Here is a 24,888-nt window from a genome sequence, read left to right as displayed (position 1 = left end):
ATTTGTGGCAGGCAGTGCTCTTGCAGAGCAATTGGGACCTGGCTGGGCTGGAGCAATGAGTTCATGCTGAGCGATTATCTGTAGACGTTCTACTTGCAATTGGCTGCAGTCGAGAGCATGAGGTGATGGGGCCAAGGTCGGAACTGGATTACTTCCTGTGGCACCAGGTATAAAAGCATCAAGGCCTGCTAAACAGGGAGAAGAAAGCAGGTAGACATAGTGTGGAGGCAATGACTGACATGTTTATCTGACTACTGCAGGATCTTCTGCTTAATGCCAAGATGGCTGCTACCACAGAGTGGTTGCTCAGAGCCAGTTGGCTGCATAAATTTTTGGTTTACCGTGTTCTGAGTTAATATTAGTCAGTGTTCCTGCTCTTTAAAGAAATAGTCTGCAAAATTTTCATGAAATAAAATGTTAGTTTTATTATTCTACATTGCCAGTTGACACCATACCATTGTCAAGATATGACCATTCCATGGAAGCTTTTACATTTGCTGTTCTATGCTCTGATGCACAGGAAGTGATGTGTTTTATGTTTGCTGCAACAGCAGCATTGGTTTATTTGGAATGAAAATAAGAACTGGAGACCAGATTCATACTTTTAGACCAACAGTTCTAGACCCACCATAGTTTTAGACCAACATGGCTGGAAATGCTTAAGTTTAAGCATGGGTTTTCTCAGGTTAAGGTTTAGGTTAAGGATCTAGACCAGCTGTAAATAATTTGCCCACTTCAGAGCCATTTTCAACTCTGTTGAAAAATGCTGTTCTAAAACTACAGTGATGCTCTGCGCCTGCAGCCTAATGTATCTCAAAAATCTGAGGAGAAACAAGCAGATTAATCACTCAAAGGAAGTCAGGCAGCTAAAAAAGGAAAGGGATCATCTCTGAGCCAAAACATTGGCATTGCCAGCCAGAGATGAAAATCACCTCCAAGGTGAGAAGGGACACTGAAGGGATAAGGAGATCAAGATGTGTTTTGTTTTTTTCTTTTGGACTGTTAGGGTTCACTTTTGTTTATTAGCTGCAGTCTACATTGAGTGTTTTCACTATTATGTTGTGCTAGTGGTGAAATCACGTCCATAGCACAAAAGCAATACCTGCTTATGACCACAGGTGTCGCTAAAATCAAGAATTATCACTCTGAGTGCAGGTATGAACAGTGACGGACAGGAGCACTCGCTTTGACAGCTGTTCAGGAGTGCCAAAAGTCTAATTGAACTGACTGTTTTGAGCTTGCTGACTCTAACTGTGTCCTTTTGTCTCTGCTTTGACATTTTTTTGTCTCACTGACTCGTCAGACGAAAAATGTCAGACATGACTGCCTCCTGAACCCACTCATCTGTGTCCTGACACATCAACCGTGACCCAGCCGGTGCAACCAATTCCCCGCTTCTATCAGGTTTATTTTGGTTGTTATGGGGAAGGCTGAGCGGGTTTTATTTTTTTACAGACTGCTTCCCCTGCTCTGCCTGCTCGCCAATTGTTCCAGCCGCTGCGTTTCAGAGCTTGGCGAGCTTTAAGGATTGAGCAGTATGGGGTGGCAAGGAGGGTTCATATTTCCAGATTTCCGCATTGCTGGATTAAGTCAATTGGGTCCGATAATGCACATCCTGAACAAACATTGACCTGTTTCTCAGCTAGTGCTGTCACAGACAAAACCACCAGCTGTCAAGAAAAGGGCAAGGGAAATAGCGGTGGGAGAAAAAGGAGGAAAACAAAATTCACAAAGGATTCTGATTGAATACAAACATGTTTATAGGATTTTGCACTCCACTTCTATACAGCTGCTTTGTTTGGTTTGCTCGGCTTAATAGCTCAACGCAAATGTTGGCTTTCAACCACACACACACACACACACACACACACACACGCGCACACACGCATACACAAAGTCAACGTGAGAAGGTGTGCAGTGTTCAAGAGGACGCACAATGGTACAAAATTGCAAACTGAATTACATTGTTTGGCACACAGAATCAATCACTTATATCTCTTGCTAGAACAACGCACATGGGGAAACCAATCTTGTCTTCCAAGGTGGGGCTGAATCATTATTCATTGTCTCATAGTCCTCATCACAGCCGTGCTATAGCATCACACAAAAGATTGATCACAGACCCACCTCTCTTTCTCTCAGATATTTCCATTCTGAAGGTCTTCCATTCAGACGAAGAGGAGAGAAAAGGTGAAAAGAAAGAGAGAAAAGGCAATACATATACATATATATATTTATATATATAAAAAAAAGCATAATATCGGTTATCGCTACAAAGGGCCAAGATCTGGAGTTTTACAGTCTTTCATGTACAACAGGCGTAGTGACAGCAGACTACTGACTGACTGACCGTGGTGCTGTGGTGACGCCTACCTGTCTGCAGTAATGGAGAAGGAGGAAAGCACTGTGTGGCTGCAGAGCAGAGTCCACCCTGTATTAATATGCTGTGTGTACATGTGTATGTGTGTGTGTGTGTTCTGTGGGCGAATAGGCGCCACATCTTTATGCTCTAATGACCTCTCAAATCCTGTTCCTCGGCCTCAAATTAGCCTCAGGTTTCCAGCCATGCGTCCCCAAGACTGCAGGAGTTTCACGGCGTGAGATTGTGCTCAGATTTATGAATTTTCCGCGACAAAAATAGCCCCTAAAGACCCCTCATCTCTTACCTTACAATACAAAATATTATGTAAAAACTCAGCTGCCTCGGATGTTCTGTTTGAATTTTGTTTTTTTGGAAGTTGTGATGATCTTAGCCCCCCTTTTACATTAACATGCGCCTTGTATCCAGATTGTGTCAAGATCTGATGTAGCCTGATAATATTTACACCTGGGATTTAAGGGTGTGAAATCTGATTTCTTTTCCCTTCATCAGATTGTCACGCGCATTACTTCCTCTTCTAATATGCTTCAAAATTTCAAGTAAACACCTCATCTCGCTTGATCCTTGTACATCAGTAATCTAACCAACCATTTTGGGAAATATGTTACATATCGAAGCTGCCTGTGCGTCCTGCCTGAAACTGCAAATAAAAGTTTATTTCCATTAATATAGCCATGTGGATTGGATAGGCAGTGCATTTACACTTTGTTGTTAATATGCCAAAAACATCCCTGACCACCTCTGGAGGGTTTGGTCAATCGGATTATGATCTGTCCTCAAAGCAACTCAGGTGCATTTACATCTCCTCCTTTATGTTGCTGTGCGCTATCCGATTACAATCTGATGACTCAAGATGCATGTTAATACCTGGTGTAAAGGGGCTTTTAGAGATGGATAAAGGGACGTTTAGATAATAAGGTCAAAATAATTACACCGGGTGCACCTACTTTGCAACAAGCCCCTTTAACTTCTCACTTTGCCACAAAAAGATGCAAGTAGGTAAGGGGAGATCTTCAAATATTTTCCGTTTCTCAGGAATTAAACTTCAGCATTTAGTTTTATGTTAGACAAATGAAGGCTAGATATTCCTACAGTATGGGTGCATCCCTTTTTTCTTGTGTGAGTATCTTCCATTACTAATATCTGTTATATTTTTAGCCCTGTAATATCCACATTTACATAGTGATTTCTTGCTCCAGTCTAAAACTTAAGTGAGTTTCAAGTGAAAACATGTTGTGCAGAAGCTAGAGCTTAAATTTGCTTTAATAAAATTATTGGGCAGTAGCTGCTCAGTTGCTGTATGTGTGCTGTTTGTGCCAGGGTTAGACCGAAATATTGGGCTGATATTGGCCTTTTTATTAAATACCATATATCATGTCATCCACTGTTGTTGTAATCAAGGTTCCTCACTGATCACAGCTACATAAAAATGTCTATAAAAACCTGTAACAATGTTTAATTTTCCTTACACACTCTATTAACTCATTTAATTGCTCAGTAATGTTTTGGTAAATGAATTCTTCATTTAAAAGCCTAACGTATCACAAATTTCCCTAGCATTGAATAGGTGCGGTGGCTCAGCCAGCCTCCAGAACTTACTCATCCTAAAAAAAATTGATTAGTCTGGGTTTTAATGGAAAAATTTGTTTCCTATAATGATTAAATGCCGTTTCAGAGGCTTTATCATACTGACAAGAATACAATCCTTAGGAAAAAACTGAGCTCTTGGAATAATTTGGTACGAAATTTGGCCAAATTTAAAGACAGGATATAAGCTATCAGTCTAAAAATATCAATAGTAATGCCATCCTTCATTAACCTGTATCAGTCAAAACGTAGTGTGTGTGGTGTTTTTGTTTCTGCAGGTACAGTATAAGCATTATGGCATGTCTTTGCATGTGCATGTTTCTGGATGTGTGCCTGCCTGTGTGCATGTGTGCATGTGTGTGTGTGAACGATGTTCCACCCAGGGAGACTCTGCATGCTGCAGTACCATCCAGATGCTGCCTCCCTGTCTCCTTATCCCTCCCCTGGGCCAGCTGTCACCAAGCAGATGAGATCAGAGCAGAACAATGCCGGTGTGACAGCCTCCGTTCTCCGTGCTGGAGCCTCGTGGAAAAGGGCAACGTTCAGCTGCACAGCTTTCCAAGGCGCTTCTGAATAGCCACAGTACAAAGCCCTGCATGTCTGCAGTCCAAAGCCCAATGCCCTCATCATGTGTCTGCTTCAATGTCCTCAGGACATTTGGGGTGAATCGCTAGGGTGTGTTATTTCCTCCAAGTCACCCACTGCTTTGTTTGGCTAGATAAGCTGAATTCCTGTTTGCGAGGCTTGTGGCTCATATAGGTTCCCCTTTCCCATGATGCTTCGGTGCTCTTCTCTTGATCCTCTATATTGCTTGTCGGGTTTGGTTTGCAAAGTCAATCCAAGGAAATGCCAGCAGTTTCCTGTCGTTTCTTTTTTTTTTTCTTTTGTTTTTTATCAGCTGTGTGATCGTTGCACTGTAACGCTTCGATATTGTTATCATTACCCAGTGGATATTAGCTGTGAGACAACACTCAAATATCACCACAAGTGCACAGACAACAAACCTCCCTCCTCTGTGGGCTCTTTGTTGTCATGGTTACAGATGCCACCAACTCGGTCGCTGTCCACACACTCTCGACAACAAAGGTCTGTGAACTGTTTTGGCTGATCAGCTCTCTCTCTTTGTGAAACGAGGCAACACACACAGTGACACAGCCCCACCACCAGGTTGTGACGATTGCTCACCGGTAACGACAAACCTAAACTTCTTCACGAAAACACACACACACCTCTGCACCTCAGGCTGCACCTGGAGTCGCTGCCTCCTCCCATAACTTAACTGGTACCACCACTCCACTCGTGTCCTTTCCCCTCGCTCTTCCCCTCTTCCTCTCTTACACAGTCACCTCCGTCTTACTGTTGGTGACAAAGTAGGGCTGCGTGGGGAGGAAGTGCTGGCTGTGGCTGTGACCCCTCGTGCCATGCAGCTGGTTCTGCTCCAGCACGGTACACTGGGGCCTCTTGTGCCCGTACACCTTCCTCCGCCCCACCGTCTCAGTCCCGTCCCAGCCCTTCAACCCAAGCCCCATCCCGTGCCCCGGCCCGATGGTGTTGGAGCTGTACGCCAGCGGGTGGCTCATGGTACCTGAACCTGAACCAAGGACGGTGGCCTCGGGGGCTCTGGACATGCCCATGGACGAGCCGCCCGGCATCGTCCCTGCCAAGTGTGCCATGGAGGTGGCCGCCAGTCCTGGGCCCTTGCTACTGTGGCTGTGAACATGAGTGTGAGCGCTGTGAGCACTGTGCGTGCTGTGGGCAGCGTGGCTATGGCCGCCTTTTGGTTTCTGGCCGTTCGGCTTGAGTCCCCCTCCCCCTCCGCCGGCGGCCAGGTGCCGCTCTGTGGGGAGGGTGGAGACGGCGGAGATGCTTGGCATCTCTGTGACGTAGGTGGCCACTGGCTCTGGGGTCAGTGGGCCCAGGGAGGTCATGGGAGTCATGGAGGTCATGGGGGTCATGGATGTCATAGGAGTCATGGATGTCATGGGGGTCATGGAGGACATCTGGGTCATGGTGGGGTTCATGGGATTCGAGGCCATGGGGTTGGTGGTCATCGGAGGACTCATGGAGGACATGTTGCCCATGGAGGGTCTCAGGGTGCCCATTGGCTGCAGGGGAAGGCCACCTTTAGTTGGCAGGTCCACCATGAGGCGACGCTTGTTGTAGAGCTCACCATTGTACTTGGCAGCTGGGGGGGGGGCAGAGAGAAACAAAAGGTTAATGGGAATGTTAAGTACAGAAGAGGGAGGTGCAAAAGATCCAAGCTGAAAACATGGGTTAATTGTTGAAATCTGAACGATTTTGCTTCATATAATTGGGCCGTTTTCTCTTGTTTTGTTCGCTGAAACAAAAAGCTTGTTATCAACTCCTGTGTTTTGTGAGGGTGGAACAGGAAGAGCAGAAAGCGGCTGTTAAGAGTGATTCATAAAACAGCGCTTGCAGCAACGGTCTGTCTATTGATCAGCTGCAGAATACAGACAAAGACATGCGCACACACACACACACATACACACACACATGCACATGCACACACACAGTTTGGTCTTTAATTCTAAAATAAGGATAGAAACTGCGCCATGCTGTGACTCTTTATTTTTCCTCTCTCTGTTTGAGAAGGTCACACATTCTCTCAGATTCCCAAAGCCGAGCAGAAACCACAACAAATCCATTTCCTTTCACCTTGCTATTCGGTTCTCCTCCATTCTGCCTATATAACAGTATGACAGGCCAATATCCAGGACTACTGTAAACACCTGCATGTAGAGGCCTGCCATGCCACCATTTCGGAGGAGTGACAGCAAAATGAAATGTTATCGCCTCTTCCTCCCTGATAAAACACAGAAAACATGCAATTTCTGTGTAGGCGCTGGGTGTTAAATGTATACCATCGAAAGCGGAAGAATACCAAGGAGGAAGAGGCAATAACAGTACAGTCTTTTATTGTCACTCTTCAAACATAGCGACATGAGCCTCATAAGTCTCCAAGCATTGTGACAGGTCTCTATTCCCCTCCACACATTTAATAAAGATAAACTTTATTAAAAACCTCTTCCACCCTGCCGGTCCCATTGGCATACTCATCATTACAAATGCATGCTGCGCGGCCAAGCTTTTGTTCAAACCCACAGAACTTGATTTTAAATTCTACTGGAGATCCCGTGGTTTTCCAAAGACACCAAATATGTCTTGCTGAATTACAGAGAAATGCATATGAAAGAGTGAACAAGACATCTAGATATTTTCTATTTGATTTAATGCTGCAGTCGTAACACAATCGCCTCTTGAGTTTCAATATTTCACTCAATATAATAGTGATGTAGCCTCTGTGAAGTGTTGCAGCCAGCGGATAGACAATATGAATGTTGTATGTATGTACAAAATGACACTTAAGGGGGAATTTAAGGGGAAGTCTGAGTTGCTCTTCAGTGGATGTCAATTTTCAGGTTACGTTATGAGAAAATTTCTTTCATCATCGTAAACTTAACTTTATCATGATTTCTTTTTTCTGTGGTTTTCTGGGAAGACCTTGTTGGCGTCTTTTCACCTTAACAATCTTTAGGGGAAAAAAAAGGTCAGTGCTGTTCTTGGAGCGTTTTAAAGGACCGCCTGAGTGTTTTCTGATAAAAAGGTATAGCTCTGGTATTATGTAAGCAGCACTTGACATTTACAGTATCTTTCAGACCAGGTAGCTGCAGAAAGAAAGCCTGAAGAGTCACAGAGCTGCATCTTGGTGTTTCTTGTAGCCACTGAAATGTGATTAGAGGGTCAGCACACACCCACAACATGCCCAGGAAGATACACACACAACAGCATCAGCCCAGCTATCGTTATCTTTCCAGTAGGACTTGTAGCTGTGAGCATCCCCTCTGATTTCTGGATACCAAATGTGTGTGTGTGTGTGTGTGTGTGTGTTTCTCCAGCCTCGGAGCAGTAATCTTTAATGCCTCGCGTTTATTCCTCATTCTGTCAGTCACTGTCGCCAAGCTACAGTCTGTCTTATCACTGAGAAATGTGACCTTTTTTCAGTCTGATACACGTTCACAGCCGAGTCATTACACTTTAGCCCCTGTCGCCTGCACGTCCTTGAAGATAAAGTTAACACACCCAGCGAGTTTGCTTTGCTGCTGTAACTATAAATCTAGTTTATCGCTCTGCGAACGGCGAGAGGAACGAGCGAGGTCCCGCGAACGGATAGCGGGGAGGTTGAGGAGGGGGGAGAGCAGGGGGTGTGAGGGAGGAGGAGGACGAGCCAGGCCTCACCCCGCTGAGTCGTCGCTGGACCGCCCCGGGGATCAAGCTCGCTCAGGCGACAGGTGAATCAATCCAGAGGCAGTCAGCTCAGCGGCATGCACATCCAGCGGCGTACGTGAGTGGAAACAGAAAACGCCGCTGTTACACACCGTGGGCTCGGCATGCCTCTGCCTACAAAAGGCCAACAGCCCACAGAGGCCGGCGCACATTATGCATCAGCCAAAAAAACCCAAAACAAAGCAAAAAAGCCAATTCCAGCACAGATTCCTGCACAGTTCCACGGTTCAAAACTTTCTTAGGGTCACACCAAAACAGTGGATCTGCCTGCTTTTTATTAAATATTGCACATCAGATATATTATGTACTAATATGACAGAGGTCCCTCCCTGACCACCACTCTATTTTTATTCCTTTGCACAATTTAATGATTTAATTGTTGAAAGCTATGCCGGAGTGTTCCTGCCACTGAATAAATATGGTAGGTCACAAATCTGGGGAAACAGTGAGCATTTGCAATTTTGTGGCAGGCAAATGTCAAATTTGGAAATAATGAACATATTGACTCACCAAGTTCGGTCTAAAAATATCACTATAGGCCTCCGCTACAAAGGCCTCAAAGCCCAGAGCTAATTAATTAACAGTTTATTAGATCACTGACTCCCTAATTGATCAGCTGCCTTCATCTCATTTGTGGAGAATGCAGTAAATTAGGCTGCTTCGTTTGCTAGCTGAAGTTAGTAACTGAGCCAAACAAAAATAGCTTATTATATACATTGATGGAGGCAACCTACAGAAAGTGGTGTCTCATGGTCATACAAACATAGTCACTGTATACATCACTATTGTGCAGCAGCCCAGGTGACCTGATATGTGGAGAACCCAGAATTTCTCCCAGCTTGATGTTCACAGTTTAGGGAGAAGCATCAAGAAATTGATTGTAAACTGATTAAAGAGAGAAATAAAACGAATTGCTACAGTATGATTTGGGTTAGACTGACTTTTCATTTTATGTATAAGCTGGCCCAAAATCTGCCTTTTTTGAATACTGGATATCAACACGTCCATGTCTTCCCTCTGCGATATGAAAAACACTATCCACTAGCTCTGTTTTTGTTTTTGTAAGATTTTTAATATTGTTTGACATTACCTCGCTCACCCTTTAATTTTGCATTTATAATCGTCTCTTTGTTTATTTTTTTTATGGTTAAACATTTAATTAAAATGAGATTTACTTTACTAGTTTTCTTTACTGTTGACAGTGCAATTTTCAAATTTAAAGGAGCACTTTGCAAAATTGTGGCTCTTATGACTGTTTACACTCAACTAGCAGAAACTTGGGGTAAGCACATCATTTATCTCATTCAGCTAATTCAAAATGCCACTGCCAGACGCCCTACTCATTCTGAAGAGTACATATAACTCCAATTTTAGCGTCATTACACTGGCTACCTGTGTGTTTTAGGAATGATTTTAAGATTTTAATCCCCAGTGTGTCCCTTTTAGAGGTTCCAAGAGCTAGACTGAGAACCAGGGACGACCCGGCCTTTGTTATCAGGGCCTGTCTCTCTTTGTCCTCTTTTAAATGTCTTAAAAAACTTTAATTAATTAATTAAAACTTGATTAATTCCATACTGTGCAAGTCTAATGGCCTATTGTATTGTTTTATTATTTTACAATTTTCATCATTTATCATATAATTTATTTTAGTCTTACTTTTATGCTTTTTCAAATACCTTTATTATTTTATTTTATTTTATTGTTATTTTTTGGATTCTGCCTTTTATTTTTCTGTCGTGAAGCACTTTGTAACTAGGTTTTGAAAGGTGCTAAAGATTACTGTTATCATTATTACTATTATTTTATCAGTAAAGCAGGCCAAAGATGAGAACCATGTAGACTCATCCATTGAAACAACTGCATTTTTTTAATACTTGAGTCTAAAACCCTCAGCAATTTTCCATAGTGCTTCTCTAAAGTTCATAAATGCTGGCAACAAATATTGGCAGTTACATTTAAGAAAGTATCAGTATCAGTCTTTAAAAAAGTACAAACCATCCTCCCGGTTCAAAGGCGGGTAAGTGCACGAATGAGACGCGGGGCGCTGCAGTCGGAGAGGGAGCATGATAAAAAAGGGTTTTTAAATAAAATAGCTGAGCCTACCCGTGCCCAATTACTGGAGATTTACTTTGCAGACTGTCAGTGAAAGACTAACTTATTAACCGGCGTGTAGGAACACGGATGTCTCTTTCGGTTTTATGGCGGTCGTTAGGTTTAGCGGGGCGGACGTGCACTAGACATGGGTTATAATTGGTCGTTTGTACTTGTAGAAGGGTGATGGGCCTGCGATGTCCTCTTCTGGGCTGACTTACAGGTCTGGCTCTGGGGGCCTGTTATTAGTTGGTTTTTGCAGTAGCTACAGTTAAAATCCAATAAAGTGACCTTATATAGATGCAAGAGGGACAGTTGAGATGGCTATTGATTGACAGAAGTGTGGCTTATCAGCTGCTGAGCCTGTGGCTGGTAGACCGTTGGGGAAAGTGGCAGAGGCAATTAAAGAAAGAAAAAAATCGGGGAATGGTTGGGAAAATAACATTGAGCTTAGGAGGGCTTCCATTTCTCACGGGGTCGCAAGGTAGTGAAAACACCACCTTGTATAGGAGAGGAGAAGAAAAGAAAAGCAGAATCCATTTATGTTCTTCAAGATTAGCGGAGCCCACACAAAGGTGACTTCAAAAAGAGGCGCTGCTGGCATTTCGGTTTTGTTTGCTGTCATTTATTCTCCCCCTCTCCCTCTCTGTCTCTGTCAGAGTGTCTCATACTCCACGCACACACTCCACACAGCTCTTCTCTGCGTGACACACACATCACCGCCTCACACTAATGGCAGCCCAGCTTCCTGGAATCCCAGAATCCCGTGCTCTGCATCTCTAGATAGGTTTCCAATCATTTCACAGGAGGGTCTTTGAAAACCACTTGTGGAATGGAAATCTGTCAGTCAAGTGTGTGAGCTGCGAGAGTGAATGCGGGGAGGGGAGAGGCATCCCTTCAATTATAGAAATGGAATCTGATATGAGCTGCTATTTTGGAGGGATGGAGATTAGCACCCCAATGATTCTTTCAGGAGCGAGATGGAGCGGGATGGATTTAGGGGGAGGGATCAGGTGGTGAAGAGGAGGAAACGTGTGTGTGTGTGTGTGTGTGTGTGTGTGTGTGTGTGTGTGTGTGTGTTTGTGTGTGAAAATACAGAGGAAAATGATAAGGTAATGGTATGAAAGGAGAAAAGAGGAGAGGAGGGGCGCTAGGGAGGGAGAAGTGGGAGGGAAGGAGTGGCAGAAAAGGTGAGAGGAAATGAAGGAGACAGGGAGGAGGGGAGGGAGGAGCGCCTGGAAGAGGATGATGAGCGGAAGAAAGATGAGGGGGAAAATTAAAGGGTAGAGGAGCAAACAGGGTGAAGGAGAACAAAGAGAGACGGTGGGAAGGGGAGAAGCGGCGGGAGGAAGATGAAGGCCGTCTTTAAAGTAGGAATATAAAGAGGCAGAGAGGAGGAAGGAAGTGCAAGAAGTGGGACGAATATTGACAGAAATGCGGTAAAAGGTCTGAATCTATTTGCCACATCATCGCTGGACCCACTTCAGTTTGTGCAAGGAGAGCCCTTTGAAAATCCAAATGTGCAAATTTGGCTGATTTTAAGCTGTCAAACAATCACTTCTCATCATTCATCCACTCCCCTTCAGGCTGAATTGCTGGCAGTTACGTAAACTGTTGCCATAATTACACAACAGGGAGAAAAAAAAAAAACAGTTTTCTTGCCTTCCACGGCACAAAAGAGATGCCCGAACAAGAAATCTGTTCACAAGTCTGGGAATGAGTCCGGGACCTCCACATACAGTGTGATGGCTAACGGAACAACATTTACATTTACAATGAGGAGAAGCTCACACCTATGTCCGTCATCCAAATCAGATATTTTCACTTTCAGCTTGGCATGCAGGCCGGCGTTTCACAGGCAGAGACTGCATGATTATTGTCCTAATAAAAGGCACAGAGGCAGACAAATAGCACCGTGTATCTGTTTATACAGCCATCTAGTTGTGTTTGCAGAGTAATATCTGGTGTAGGTGTGCTGAATACTGAATCGAGTACGCACCAGGCAAGCCTACCTGCACAGAATAAACAAGCCGACACATGGTGTAAAACGCACAAGTCAATCTACAACGAGTCAGGGTTATGAAATAGTGATGCCTCTGCCAATAGCATATGGCCGCAGCGAGAGAAATTCAAATCACTTGTAGCAGTGACTGAGCTCATTGAATTTGATGGCACGCATTAAGCTCTCCAACAGCTTTATAAGCAGGCTGTTATTGTAGGTTTTACAGCACGTCCAGTTTTGGTTGTGCAATCAATCGTACCTGTCAAATCTGCCTGCTAGCTTAGTCACACAGTTCCCACAGACATCTAGCACAGTGTTGGGAAAATCCTCCGAGCACTGCTACCCTCTCTGTTTGAATCTGAGGACAGTTCACAAAATGTAAGGAAGACCAATAAATACTTCAGCCACAGTCCTCTTTTTATGCTATACTTCTCATTTCATTGTTTTGAAGAATTGTTGAGACTTTGGGTTTTTGATGCTTTTGACATAGAAATGGTTTCCCAGTAAGACTTAAATCAGCAAAATAAGGAATAGTTTAATTTCACCATAATTTGGTTTACTAGAAATGGCTTTGATACAAAAAAAATAGTGATTATTTTAACAATACTTTTCACACTAACTACTTTCAATAATAAATAATTTAACACTAAAATAATTATATTATATAAATAATTATACACTTATATCCTGGGGGTTCCTGGACCCCAGTTTGAAAACCCCATCTGTGACCTGTACTGAGTGCAAAACACCAAATCAATGGCCAGTTCTCACCAAACGTGTTGCCAAAACCAAGGAAACTTGGGTCTGTCAGATTAACACTTTAAATTTTGTCAAGAAAGTAACTCATCTTAAGGTAAGCTTTGTTTCAGAATGTCGGTTTTTAGGCCATTAACTTACTAACTAAAGAGTAATTCTAGTATTTTTGAAATTAGGCTGTATTTCTGACCTCTTTACCATGGTGTCTACAGACATCTGTTCCTATTTTCTTTTCTTTTTTTTTTTTTTATCTTGGTAAAACAACTGACAACAGCTACTACATACATTCCAGATTTTGTAATTGATGAGGATTTTTTAATATTTTGTTGGCCGACCTTATTTAAGCAACATTGGTATGGAGCTGCAACAGATGGATGAGGACAAAACAAGGAGAGACGAACAGAGGAGACACAACCTGTAGCAGCAAGGACTATAGTCTTAAATAAAGTTCACAACTGTGCTTTGAGGCCTACCCCTGGCTTAATTTAAACCCTGCCTGGGACGCTGCTTGATGTCTGATAGCTGATGTTCAACTCAAAATACAAAGACCCCATAAGGATGGAAGAGGGATAAAGATGCCAGAAAGAGCCTCCCTGGGAAGAAAGTTAACTTGGCTAATGAGAAAAAATAGGAGGTTTCAAGATGAGCTGCGATATTTTCACCTCACGTCCCCAGCACTGTACTATACAGATGTCAGAAACAGTCAGAAACAGTCAGAAAATAGTCTTAGCTGATGGCACAAAACATTTTACGCTCCTCAGTTAAAGTCTTTTCTGTGCGGAATTATGATTTATCTATCTTCTGTTTAGTTATTTAGCAGACACCAACAAACCAATCAGATGCAAGTATGACCTGACGTGTGGATTTTTTAAAAAGTTACTTTTCTCTGAGGCATGGCAGAAGGGCATGAGAACTGTCGAAGGAAGTCACTTTTACAGCAGCATTTTCTAATCCTTTTGAACATTTCCATATTTTCTGGGTTAAACATAAAACTTTTTAAATGTCATTAGATGCTGAATGCCAACTTTTTAAAAGACATTGTCCATTACAGTGGACATCAGGTCTTACAGTTAATTTTTGTCCAAAAAATGTTCTTTCTATTTAGGCTACACAGCACATCGAAACTGAACCTTTGGAGTCAGAATGAGGCAGCAAGAATTCAGCTAGTTGGTGAGTGTGGACAGATTTAATATATGTGACCGGCCAAATACACCTGTTATCTATTCATTTTCATTATTCACTCCAGTGTGAATAAAATTTCTCAGTTCAATTTTTAAATACAGGATATAAAATGGGTGAAAGAAATGTTGACAACCAATGAAAAAAGATATGTTTTAATCTTCGGACATGAAAATAAAAATCAATTGAATAAAATGAAAAGGAGAAATTTCACACACTCACCCACAGCCTTGAGCGAGGCGTACTTGTTGAGCTCCTTGCCCGACTGCTGCTGCGGCTGCTGCTGTTCATAGACATGAGCCAGCTGGCTGAGGGCAGGGTAAGGGTGCTGCTGGCTCATGTTAGGCCCCGGTCCCACGTTGTTGTTGATCTGACCACCCTCTGTGGGCAAGAGCACGTGACAGGAAGAGGTTAGAATAGATTGCAACCTGCAGGCGTGGGACGGGCATGCGTTGGCAACGATGGGTTCAAGCCATGCTTAGCTTAGCTCCTTTGCGGTGGCGTCTTGCGCAATCCAAGCAATGTCTTTTTGAAACTTTAAGAAAAAAAAAAATCCTGCATGAAACATATTAACACTGTTTTAAACCTTGGACTGGTGCTTTACATCAAGTTTCCGTTGTTTTGTTGTTTGATGCTGTATTTTTGCTATCTTGCATCTAAGTAGCCGAACGTGAATCCACAGACAAAATTGCCATTTAATATAAGAAAAAGAAATCATCAGTCTGAAACACAATGTTCAAAACAGAAACGCTTGGTGTCAGGTTTCAGTGTCAACCACTAAAAATCAAAATATTGAAGGCTTTTTTTGCAGCGATGTTAAACATACAGGGAGAAATCCTGCATCGTTGAGGGCCAGCTCACTTCTTTTTACCGTTAAACTCTATTCTAGCTGCAGCTGCTCTCTCTGTGCATCACATGTGGCCAGATCACCAATGGAAAAATAACAGAATTCCATCTTAAAACAACAAAATGGCACCAGAAACTCGATGCAAGTCACCAGTCCCTGTTTTTAAAACAGTGTTACTTTGTTTCAGGGAGGATTTTTTTCTTGAAGGGCCAGAGAGTATATTTCTCCTTCGCTTTCCCCGCTGAGAGCTTCTAGGATTCAAACCGTGAGCTTTCTGTTGCCATAACCCTTTCACTAACCTCAAGGCACCCACTATTCTTATCACGGAGTCCATCATATTCACTATTACCTACTGCAGCATTGTTTGCACAGCTTCATATGATGTCTGAAAAGCCTCCTTAACCTCAGGACCTCATGTTCATGCTGCCTGAGGTTCACGTTTAATGCATGCATGTCCATCCTCCCACTGCCGGACTCCCATCAATGCCATACAGCTGTAACCTTGTACACCACGCTGCCTGGATACATAGATTAGCAGATTTCATTATGTATATATCCAGAGTGAAGAGTAATTTGCTGTACATTGCATGAGCTACGATGCATTCTACTTTTATTTCATGTCAATATCTGAGCTGTTGCTGTTCTCCTGCAAGACAAATGTATGCATATTTATTCTAGCTGTTTCTGATGAAAGCTACACTAGCCAATATTTTTATGTTGACATACACCCCACTCATGAGCCCAAACCACAAAGGCCCCGCTCGCATCAGCATCTCGCAGCTCGACGACTGGAGCTGCTCATGTTCTGGATCTGTGCATATTTAGAGGATTACGAATGCTGGCATGCATGAATGAAAAACAGGACACACTGCTGTATTTCCGTTACATTACTGTGCATCAGCTAGTGGTTGTCATGTCCCGTTCTTGTTAATACCCACACAACCAGGCTCATCTGCACAGTACCTCAAGTCAGCTTTGATTGTTGCTGCAGGTTTCCAGTGGGACATCGAACTACTTGCTGTTGCTCTAGTCAAAAATTTGTGAACTTGACAGGTTAAGCACAAAAATAAGGAGCGACAACCATACAATATGTAGCCAAAATGTGAATGGGGCTAAAGTGGAATAGCAATAGAGACGAGAGTCCCCTCCCACGTTATTGAGGCAGTGTATTTGCATTCTGGAGTTGGTATTTCGTTTAAGAGGGAAAATTAAGAGTGACACACAAACTGTCTACCAAACTGTCATCCAGAGAAAGCTGGACTCACCACCAAAAGATATTTTGCCTCTCTTGTCCCTTTCATGTCATTTTGAATAAAGCAATCACCCCTGAGCCTGCTGGTTGCAGATTACAGACATCGTGTTGCATAATTTGTGAGTAATTAAGTTACATTTTTTCTAAACAGCTCCTTCATGCAGCAATTTGGAGACACCAACATTTGAATTTACCTACTGCAGCTTTGAAAGGAACAAACGCTTTTTTTTGCCACATGCTATTATGCTCTAATCAGTGTTGGGAAGTAGACTATACCAGATGCCATGCAACATGATTACAGCAGCTTGGCTGCAAAATTCAGTGACTGTAACACATTGCACTAATTAAATAACCAATAATTAAACTACAATAAAAAGGTGTGTTGATTACATGATTCCACTTGCAAACATCATTGTACACCATGACGCCTGAAATAAAGGCTTCAAATTGCTGTCTTTAAACCGTCAAAAAAACTTAACTATAACTTAATGTTGTGTTGATGATTAACAAGAAATGCAGCACAGCCCAGTATGGTAAGTTTTTTTTTTTTTTTTTTTTTTTTTTTTTCTTTACCATGTATTATTATGCTATAATCTGCAGGGAACTCTAACAGACGTCATATAATATGATGACAGACATTTGGATGCAAAATTTGGTAAAAAGTGTATTGAACAAATAGCTGGTTTGCACAGGAATGTGTTGCTGTGGTGTGAACTGCAGATAGAAGGCAGAAGTGATTTTCTACATAGCAAGCACTATCGCAAGCTCTCAAAATGCCTATAGTTTGAATTGTTTACAGTCACTCAAATCGATCAAACTAAGAAACCATGAGGAGCTTTTATCGAGCACTAAAAGTCCATACGAGGGAAAATCCAAGAAATTGACTGAAAAATGCAGGGAAAAATGGTGTGTGAATTTTCATCTGCAGTCAGATAATGTTCATGTGTGCAGTGACCTCTTCGTCAGAGATAGCACAGTGTATATGGCTACCATCAAGTGCCACTGTAACTGAAAAACAATATGTAGCAATGATAACTAAAACGTCTATGAGACATCTACAAGGGGAAAGGATGAAGTCCAGAGACAATCCACAAAGACAACGCACAGAAATAAGCAAAAACTAGACTATAAAAGGCGTGCTGATTGCATGATTCCACACACAGACATCACTGTTGCCCATGTATATTGGAGGAAAGGCTTCAAATCACTGTCTTTAAACCATAGTGAGCACAGATTCATATTATTTTCCCGATTTACAAGAAATCCAGTGGACCTCGGTACGGTTTTGACCTCAGTATAGCATTGTAATCAGCATGTAATCAGCCCTCTGTGTGCACCAGAACATATTTGGAAAATAACCTTTCCAGTCACAGCCATAATTGATTAGTCAATGGATCAGTCCTCTCCCACACCTCTGTTATATAATGGAGCCTAAAGCTGCGCCTCCTCTGGAACAAGCAGAAAGCAGATGGCAGGATAACACAGTGATGGATGTTAGTCTGCACGTGGAAAGAAGGACAGCAGCTCTGCAGGGTTGTACAGGAGTGGCGGGGAAGTCTAGCAGAACAGCACAGTCTGACTTTCAAACACACACAAACACACGCACACACACACACACACAAGAATGTTAAAATAAGTGTGGGAATTCTGAGGCCACTCTCTTCGGCTTTGTCCTCTCGCTGTACCGAGCTTGAGAGATAATTGCGAATTCCTGTAACTGAAGGCGAAGGGATCCTTGCTAAGCGAATACATTCTCTTTAAAAGCCCAAATCACCACTTGATAATTTGAGGAGTAAGAAAAAGTAAGTTAGGGGAAGGAAAGCAAGAACAAGAAAAAAATGAAGAGAGAAAGAGCAAAGGCAAAGGGGAAGGCTGAGAGAGGAAGCAATTAGGAGGTGGTGGTGTGTGTGTCAGTGTGTGTGTGTGTGTGTGTTGGGTGGTGAAGACAGATATATAAAGAAAGAAAAGAGTAAGGAATGAGGTAAGAAGTAGATGGCTGCCAGAGAAAGAGACTAAGAAATAGAGAACGGGGAGGTGTGTGTCGAGCAAAGAGGGAACGAGAGAATGTCAGGCAGAAAACACAAGTGTGTGTGAGAGAGGATGACAGACTGAAAGCAAGAGAAAGAGCTCTTGTCTGTCAAATGGAGGGATTTAACCCAGTCCTATAACTACACACTCCTCTCTGTGTCCTTTCAGTTCTCTTATAGCTACTCCTACAGGTGGCTTTTTGTCTCTCCAGCGAACAGACAAAAAAGTTTCCTTGCCACAAGCCAGCAACATCGATTTCCGCTGCCTCTTCTCTTCCCCGTTTCATTTCATCGGGGCGTCGTCGAGCACTGAGCCGTAGTCAAAGGCCTTCAGCCTGCACGCTTCACCTGTCAAGGAAAGGTAGGTCGAGTTTGCAACTAATTAATCACTTAGCCCTGACACTGACTCTGTCCAACACACACAAACACACTCACTGACAAGGAAGACAGAGACACAAAGAGAGCAACACCACTTTTACACCAAGTACACAGTTTTCACATGGGTTTCTATTTCCCTGGAACTCTCCACTGACACGGTTTACATCAGTAGAATAGCTGCTGTCACAATCTTCCAACCCGACTGAAACACAGCGTTTTCTCTGTCGCCAATCTAAAAGCTCTTGACTTACTGGTAAGTTACTATGTTAAATAGGTTAAACAGTGCAAAAAAAATCTCCATGCGCACTGTGCTCAAGTCCTGGGTGATAGTGGGATTTTCGGTCATTGTAAAAGGGGTGTAAGTGAGCAATAGTGAGATCCAGGGACTAGAGAGTGGACACACGATTGCCCAATCTCATAAAACCTCCATTGCTCTTTGATGGAAAGGAGAGGATGTGTGTCTTTCTGTTTGTGCCACTTCATATCTTCTGCATCTCTACAATGCCATACACCTATTCATGAAAAGTAAGATAGTACATCCAAACTTGGGGATAAAGTGCTACTGGATACAACCTGCACAACAAGTCTTTGATGAAGGCTTTTCTTCCTGGACTCATGTGCTTTTTTCTGCTCACACAGGATCTCTATGAGCTACGTATACGGGAAATGCAACGTACAAATTGCTTTGTGATGAATTGAAATACTCTAATCCATCCATGCCAATAAAGCCTACTTGAGCTGAATGGAAACAGAAATTGAGACAGAAAGAAAGAAAGAAAAGGAAAGCAAGACAGAGAGATAGAGAAATGGAGATAGAGGGAGGTAGAAAGGAAAGGAATGAAAAGGGAGAGAGGGGGAGGAGAAAACACAACAGAAAAAGGAAGAGATGGCGCTGATGGCAATGAGTCACGCCGGTGCTCAAGCCCCCACTCTCTCATCCACTTTAATAGCGTGCCTCAAAAACAATATTCACTCCAGTTATGATCAAAGCGGTTCCACTGTTTTTTTCATGGAGAGGCCACATCAGATGGTATGAGGTCACCCATTTTCTCATTTCATGAGGGCTTTTGTCTAGTTAAAGAGTGCAACTGTAAAGTGCAATATATCCAGTGAAAAACGTGGAGTAGGTGCGCCTCCTTGCATAACCTTCTTGTTGGGTGTTCTGCCAAAAACTACAAATTGGCTTCCACTGAATACATGAAAAAAAATATGGGAATGGCAGCACTCCAAAACATATTCAAAAATAGGACAAGAATAACTGAATTATGCAATTTTTCTGATCTGTAATACTCTGATGAAGGCGTGTGTTGCAAAAAAAATAAAAATAAAAAAATAAAAAATCATTTACTCTCACGTTTAGTCTTAAAATCTTGGTTTGTCTTAAATTAAGTGGAAAAAATCTGCCAGTCAAATGAAATAATCCCACTTTTTCCCAATGCTAATTTACTTGTTTCCACACTTATCTGGAATCAAGTCTCATTTTCTTGGTACTGGTGGGCTGATCTGCCCCATTCAGACTTTGTATCAACATATTTATATTTTTTCCCAGAAAAAAAAAAATATCTTTAAACAAGTGAGGCTGCATTGGAAACACATGGGATTATCTCATCCCACTGGCAGATTGTTCATTTGTTTGAAGAGGAAAGAGTCTAAGCTTAATATGAGACTAATGACTTATTAAGATGGAGATTTTTTTTTTTTTTTTGCAGCACATTCTAATGTCTTTTCAAATATTCATTAGATGCTATATATCCATTTTAGGGAGCAGATGCTTTTGAATGATGCAGCTCATCATTCAAAATGTCTATTATCTAGGTGATCCAGGCTGTAAAGGTGTTACCTCTGTATCATCCAAAGGCTTAAACTGCTGACTGCCCTTTAAAAAGAATACCTTTGCTTAGTACATTGTGCTGGCAATTTTTGTGAGAGTGAGCGTCGCTATTTGTCAAATGGTGGATGTCTCATTTTGGAACACAGCTCGACTCAATTGCTCATACCGTCCTGACATGAGAAGAGTTGCTGCTGTGTATGACTGCTCTCCATGAATCACATCCCACTCTCCCATATTTTCCTCTGCTATTTGCTCTAATACGTTTCTGTCTCCAGGTGAAAAATAATCCTTTCTACCTTCTCCGCTGGGCTCCTATTTCTTCACAGACCGCTTGTCTATAATATATGAACATTTTAAGTTCACAGAAATACTTTGTTACATGTTTTATAAGGGCAAGGTGGGTTGTTAAGTGGTAGGGCTTTGAGCTTTTTTCTGCTGCCAAGTAAATACAATGTGTGGCCAGCCTGGTCTCATGAGGTTTTGTGAAATGAGCATGATATCTTAAAATGCAAATAATGTACAAACCATAAGCTATTCCATACCACTGTTCTATATTTAAAAAAAAAAAAAAAAAAAAAAAAAAAAAATGCATAAATCTAATGGCACATGCTGGGTAAACAGTATCTGAAATGGTGTTTGGAAAGAAATGACACTGAGAATGTATGATCTTTGGAACATAGATACACTCCTGCCAAAGGTGTTTTTCTTGCCTTAAGATAACTGCTTTTTTTGTGTCTGTGACTTCTAGATGTATTAGTGTACAATTCAAATATGTTAAAGGTGCGCTATGAAAAATTGCTGAGGGTCAACTGAAGCAAGCATCCTTTGAGTGAGAAAAAAAAAATAAAACAAAAACAGAAAATGTGGAATAAGCACGTAACAATGACTTGGACCGACAATGAGAACCATGCAGATTCAGCCATCAAATTATGTGGTCAAATACGTCTTGAGATTGTCCAGCTAAAAAATGGTTGCAAACTTTGCTGTGTTCTGTTTACAGATACAGCTCCACACTGATGCGACAGAGAGAGTGTGTCTGGATGTGAGTGACGATGTTGCTTTCATGGGAAATTGGACCTTGGAATATCAATCTTGTGCATTTCTGAGCTGCAATAACATGACATTCACGGTGAAACCTCAAGAGAAATGAATGCTCTCAAGAAGAAGAAACTCTGCATTTTCCTCTACGGGTTATACAGAGGAAGAGCATCCATTTTCCTGACTTGACAACATAAATGTTATGTTGTCAAAATTTTATAGATGATAGTCTGACATCCGACTTCCCTTTATTGCATTTGTCTTGCAGATAATTCACCTGCAGATGAAGTAAATTCCACCACAAAAGAAGATGAATAAAAGTTTTTTCCGCTCTCTATCACTGCCAACTACAAAAAGACATTTGGACCAAAAAGTTAATTTGTGATCCTGCGCCTGACCTCCTGATAATGATTATTTTAATAGAAAAGGGGTTCTGGACCTCCCCTCTTACTAGACAACGCTCACATCGTTTTAAAAAAATAAGGCCAGAGCATAGTTAAGAGCGCAGTGCTGCTTCTGGGACGCTTCCCCTCGCAGCACATGCTGTCAGTGTAGCAGGTCCAATTGATTTACATTGGAGAAGCTCAGCAGCAGCTGCTGCTCAACTCCACTCCTGCACGTTTCTCTTCCAGTGTGGTTAGAGGGCGAGTCCTCGATGGACCCTCAGCCATCGTGCATAGTGCATCTTGAACAAGACAGTCATGAGCTGACCAGATACTATGATTAGGTGGCTAATGGGCTGAAATTATCTCAACACAAAGTCAAGCAGATGTAAGACTTGGGAAGCGATCAGTTCCCCTTCAGACACAAGACAGAATTAGCTAAGTCTGTTCTTCTCTGCTGAGAGGGACAAACTGTACATTTAGAAACACAAACAGCCTCTGTTGCGCATAAACTGTGGAGCTTTACACTAAAAAGTGATCGTAGATTCTCTTCAAAGGAAAGCAATATCTACTGTGGATTTTTTCATAAGCCAGGTTTACGCTAGCGGATCCTCATTCTTTATATGGCAGTCTGCAATAATCAACATGTGTTGTAATGCTTGGCTTAAGGGACAGATCCTTCTTCACTCTGTCAAAACCTCTCCTCACTGCATATTTATCTAAAGGAAAAGGATCTCTCTGTTTCTGTCTCCCACTCACACACACACACACAGCAGCTCAGGGATGTAAACAAACACTGCATGCCTGTGACATCATCACACAGTGAACCTATTCACCAGGATGACTGACAGCTGCCAAAACATCCATCAGGATGATGAATGGACACCGTAGGAGTCTGTGGGTGCTTCATTCACCGAACTGAACCAAAGCAAACTGGGTTACCTAGTCACCCGCAGTTTTTCTACCTTTGCCTGAGGCCCTCATAAGGACTACCTGGGCCGGTGCAGGCCAGTTTCATCCCTGCTGGTATGATATGGCAGCGTGTTTGACTCCAATACAGCAGCAGAATACACACAGTCAGCGAAATGAGCTTTTCCTCTGGCTGTAGCCCACGCATCGTATTCAACCTGCAATGCTGATGTGATGAAGACACAAAGCACTCCACATGCTGCATGTTACCAAGCACGCTAAAATGGAAATCCATGATTTGTTTTTTGTTGTTGTTGTTGTTGTTGTTGTTGTTTTTGTTTTGTTTTGTTTGTTTTTTCATTTTCAGTGTCTGTTGCTAAGCGCTCATCGATGTAGCATTTCTGCGCAGCACTTCCCAGAGATGACCTGTCAATCAATCAGTGTGGGCGGGACTGTGATTTCTTTTTTTTTCTTTGGATTTTCTCTTGATGAGGTTTCAATTTTTGTAGCTCGTGCTCCTCTCTTTGTTAGTTCAGCCACTGTGGCTATTGCTGCTTATACTAACGGCCCAGATCTTCTTCTATTTATTTGCGGTCGCTGGGAATGAAAAATGCAAAACTTCCTATATGCCAAAGAATTTTTCTGTGGAAAGATCTACCAGACACAAAGGGCTCTAGTTTCGCAGACCAGGCGAGGCGGGGGCGTAGCGCAGATGCGCTTCGCCAACTGGGTGTGGCCAGGCGGATTTTCCAAGTTTGGCACGCCGTTCTCGGTGGCGCAAGTACTCCGCCGTCCCTCCTACCGGCGCAAGGGAGGAGAGAAGGCGTGGAGTGGGTTTGACACAGCCGATTCACATTTAACCAATCAAATGAGCCCCTGTCCTCGCCTTTAAAATGCGCTGCGCGAAGGCGTAATGAAAGTTTACACAGCTGACAAGGAGGTCTATTGCCGCAGGCGGAGCGGAGCTCAGGAGACAGGCGCGGAGCGGAGACCGGCGAGCAGTGCGCACACGTCACCAAAACCTCACAGGCAGGCTTCTGGGATGTCAGGCACATGAACGATGCAATAAATACCGAAAAAAACACTATTCAATGCTACGATCACAATCAGCACATACATATATCTCCATATCAACTGTCCCGTCACAGCTGATGTCAGATCAAAGGAGATTGGCACTGTTTGTGCTGATCGTGAGGTTTTGGTGATGTGCGCCAGGCAGCCAAACTTCCACTGCGCCGGCTCCGCTCCGCCTTGCGCGGAAAGTAGACGTGGTTTCAGATGGCGAGCTTTTGGCGCACCTCGGCGAAACCTTTTGGCACAAAACTGTCACTGCGCCAAGCCGAATCTGTCGGCACCTCCCCCCGCTGCGCCACCACTCCCATCTCCGCGCAAGTCCGTCTGCGAAACTTGGACACTGTCCGCCTCTGCCGTTTCGCCGGTCGAAACTAGCTCTGCACGGGGTTCGCCTCACTGCGCCACCCCGCGCTGCGCCGGGAAACTAGAGCCCAAAGTGTGAAAGCACTCATAAACTGACTACAGTCACTAATGTCTTATATCCTTACAATACTTATCTTAAATTGGAAATATAACCTAAAGTAGCACAACAAACAACAGGAGAAAACAATGAGTGACTAGTCATAATGCGAATAGCTATGAAAACACTTGTGGCAATACTGAAGAGCGTTGATGAGATAAGATGATAATGGAATTCTAAAAAGTAATTAGGTTATCCTAAGTTAATAATTACATCTGTTTAATCGGTTGAAAGAAGTGATGATGAAGGAGTTCTTTGTTTTATCAATAGGTGATAGAGAAGAACAAAACAGAAATTTACTTATGGGAAGATATTGTGGATTATTACTCCATGCATCACAGCAAACACTGCAAACACTCCTGCACTGCATGTCCATCATAACAAGGCAT

General features: G+C 42.7%; 1 protein-coding gene across 1 annotated transcript in view; it reads right to left on the bottom strand.

The window, feature by feature from the left end:
- Nucleotides 1–5,301: 5,301 nt before the first annotated feature.
- The window catches only part of shisa9a (shisa family member 9a), a 51,539-nt gene continuing 31,952 nt past the window's right edge, over nucleotides 5,302–24,888 (bottom strand). Inside the window, exons 3-4 of the mRNA XM_030078229.1 lie at nucleotides 14,523–14,681; nucleotides 5,302–6,152 (exon numbers count right to left, since the gene is read on the bottom strand). Of these exons, the coding sequence (XP_029934089.1) occupies nucleotides 5,302–6,152; nucleotides 14,523–14,681 (1,010 nt within the window). The remainder of the gene's footprint in view (nucleotides 6,153–14,522; nucleotides 14,682–24,888) is intronic.

Source organism: Myripristis murdjan, chromosome 19 (assembly GCF_902150065.1).
Source record: "Myripristis murdjan chromosome 19, fMyrMur1.1, whole genome shotgun sequence".
NCBI classification, from domain to species: Eukaryota; Metazoa; Chordata; class Actinopteri; order Holocentriformes; family Holocentridae; genus Myripristis; species Myripristis murdjan.
This window is presented reverse-complemented; position numbering and strand designations above follow the sequence as displayed.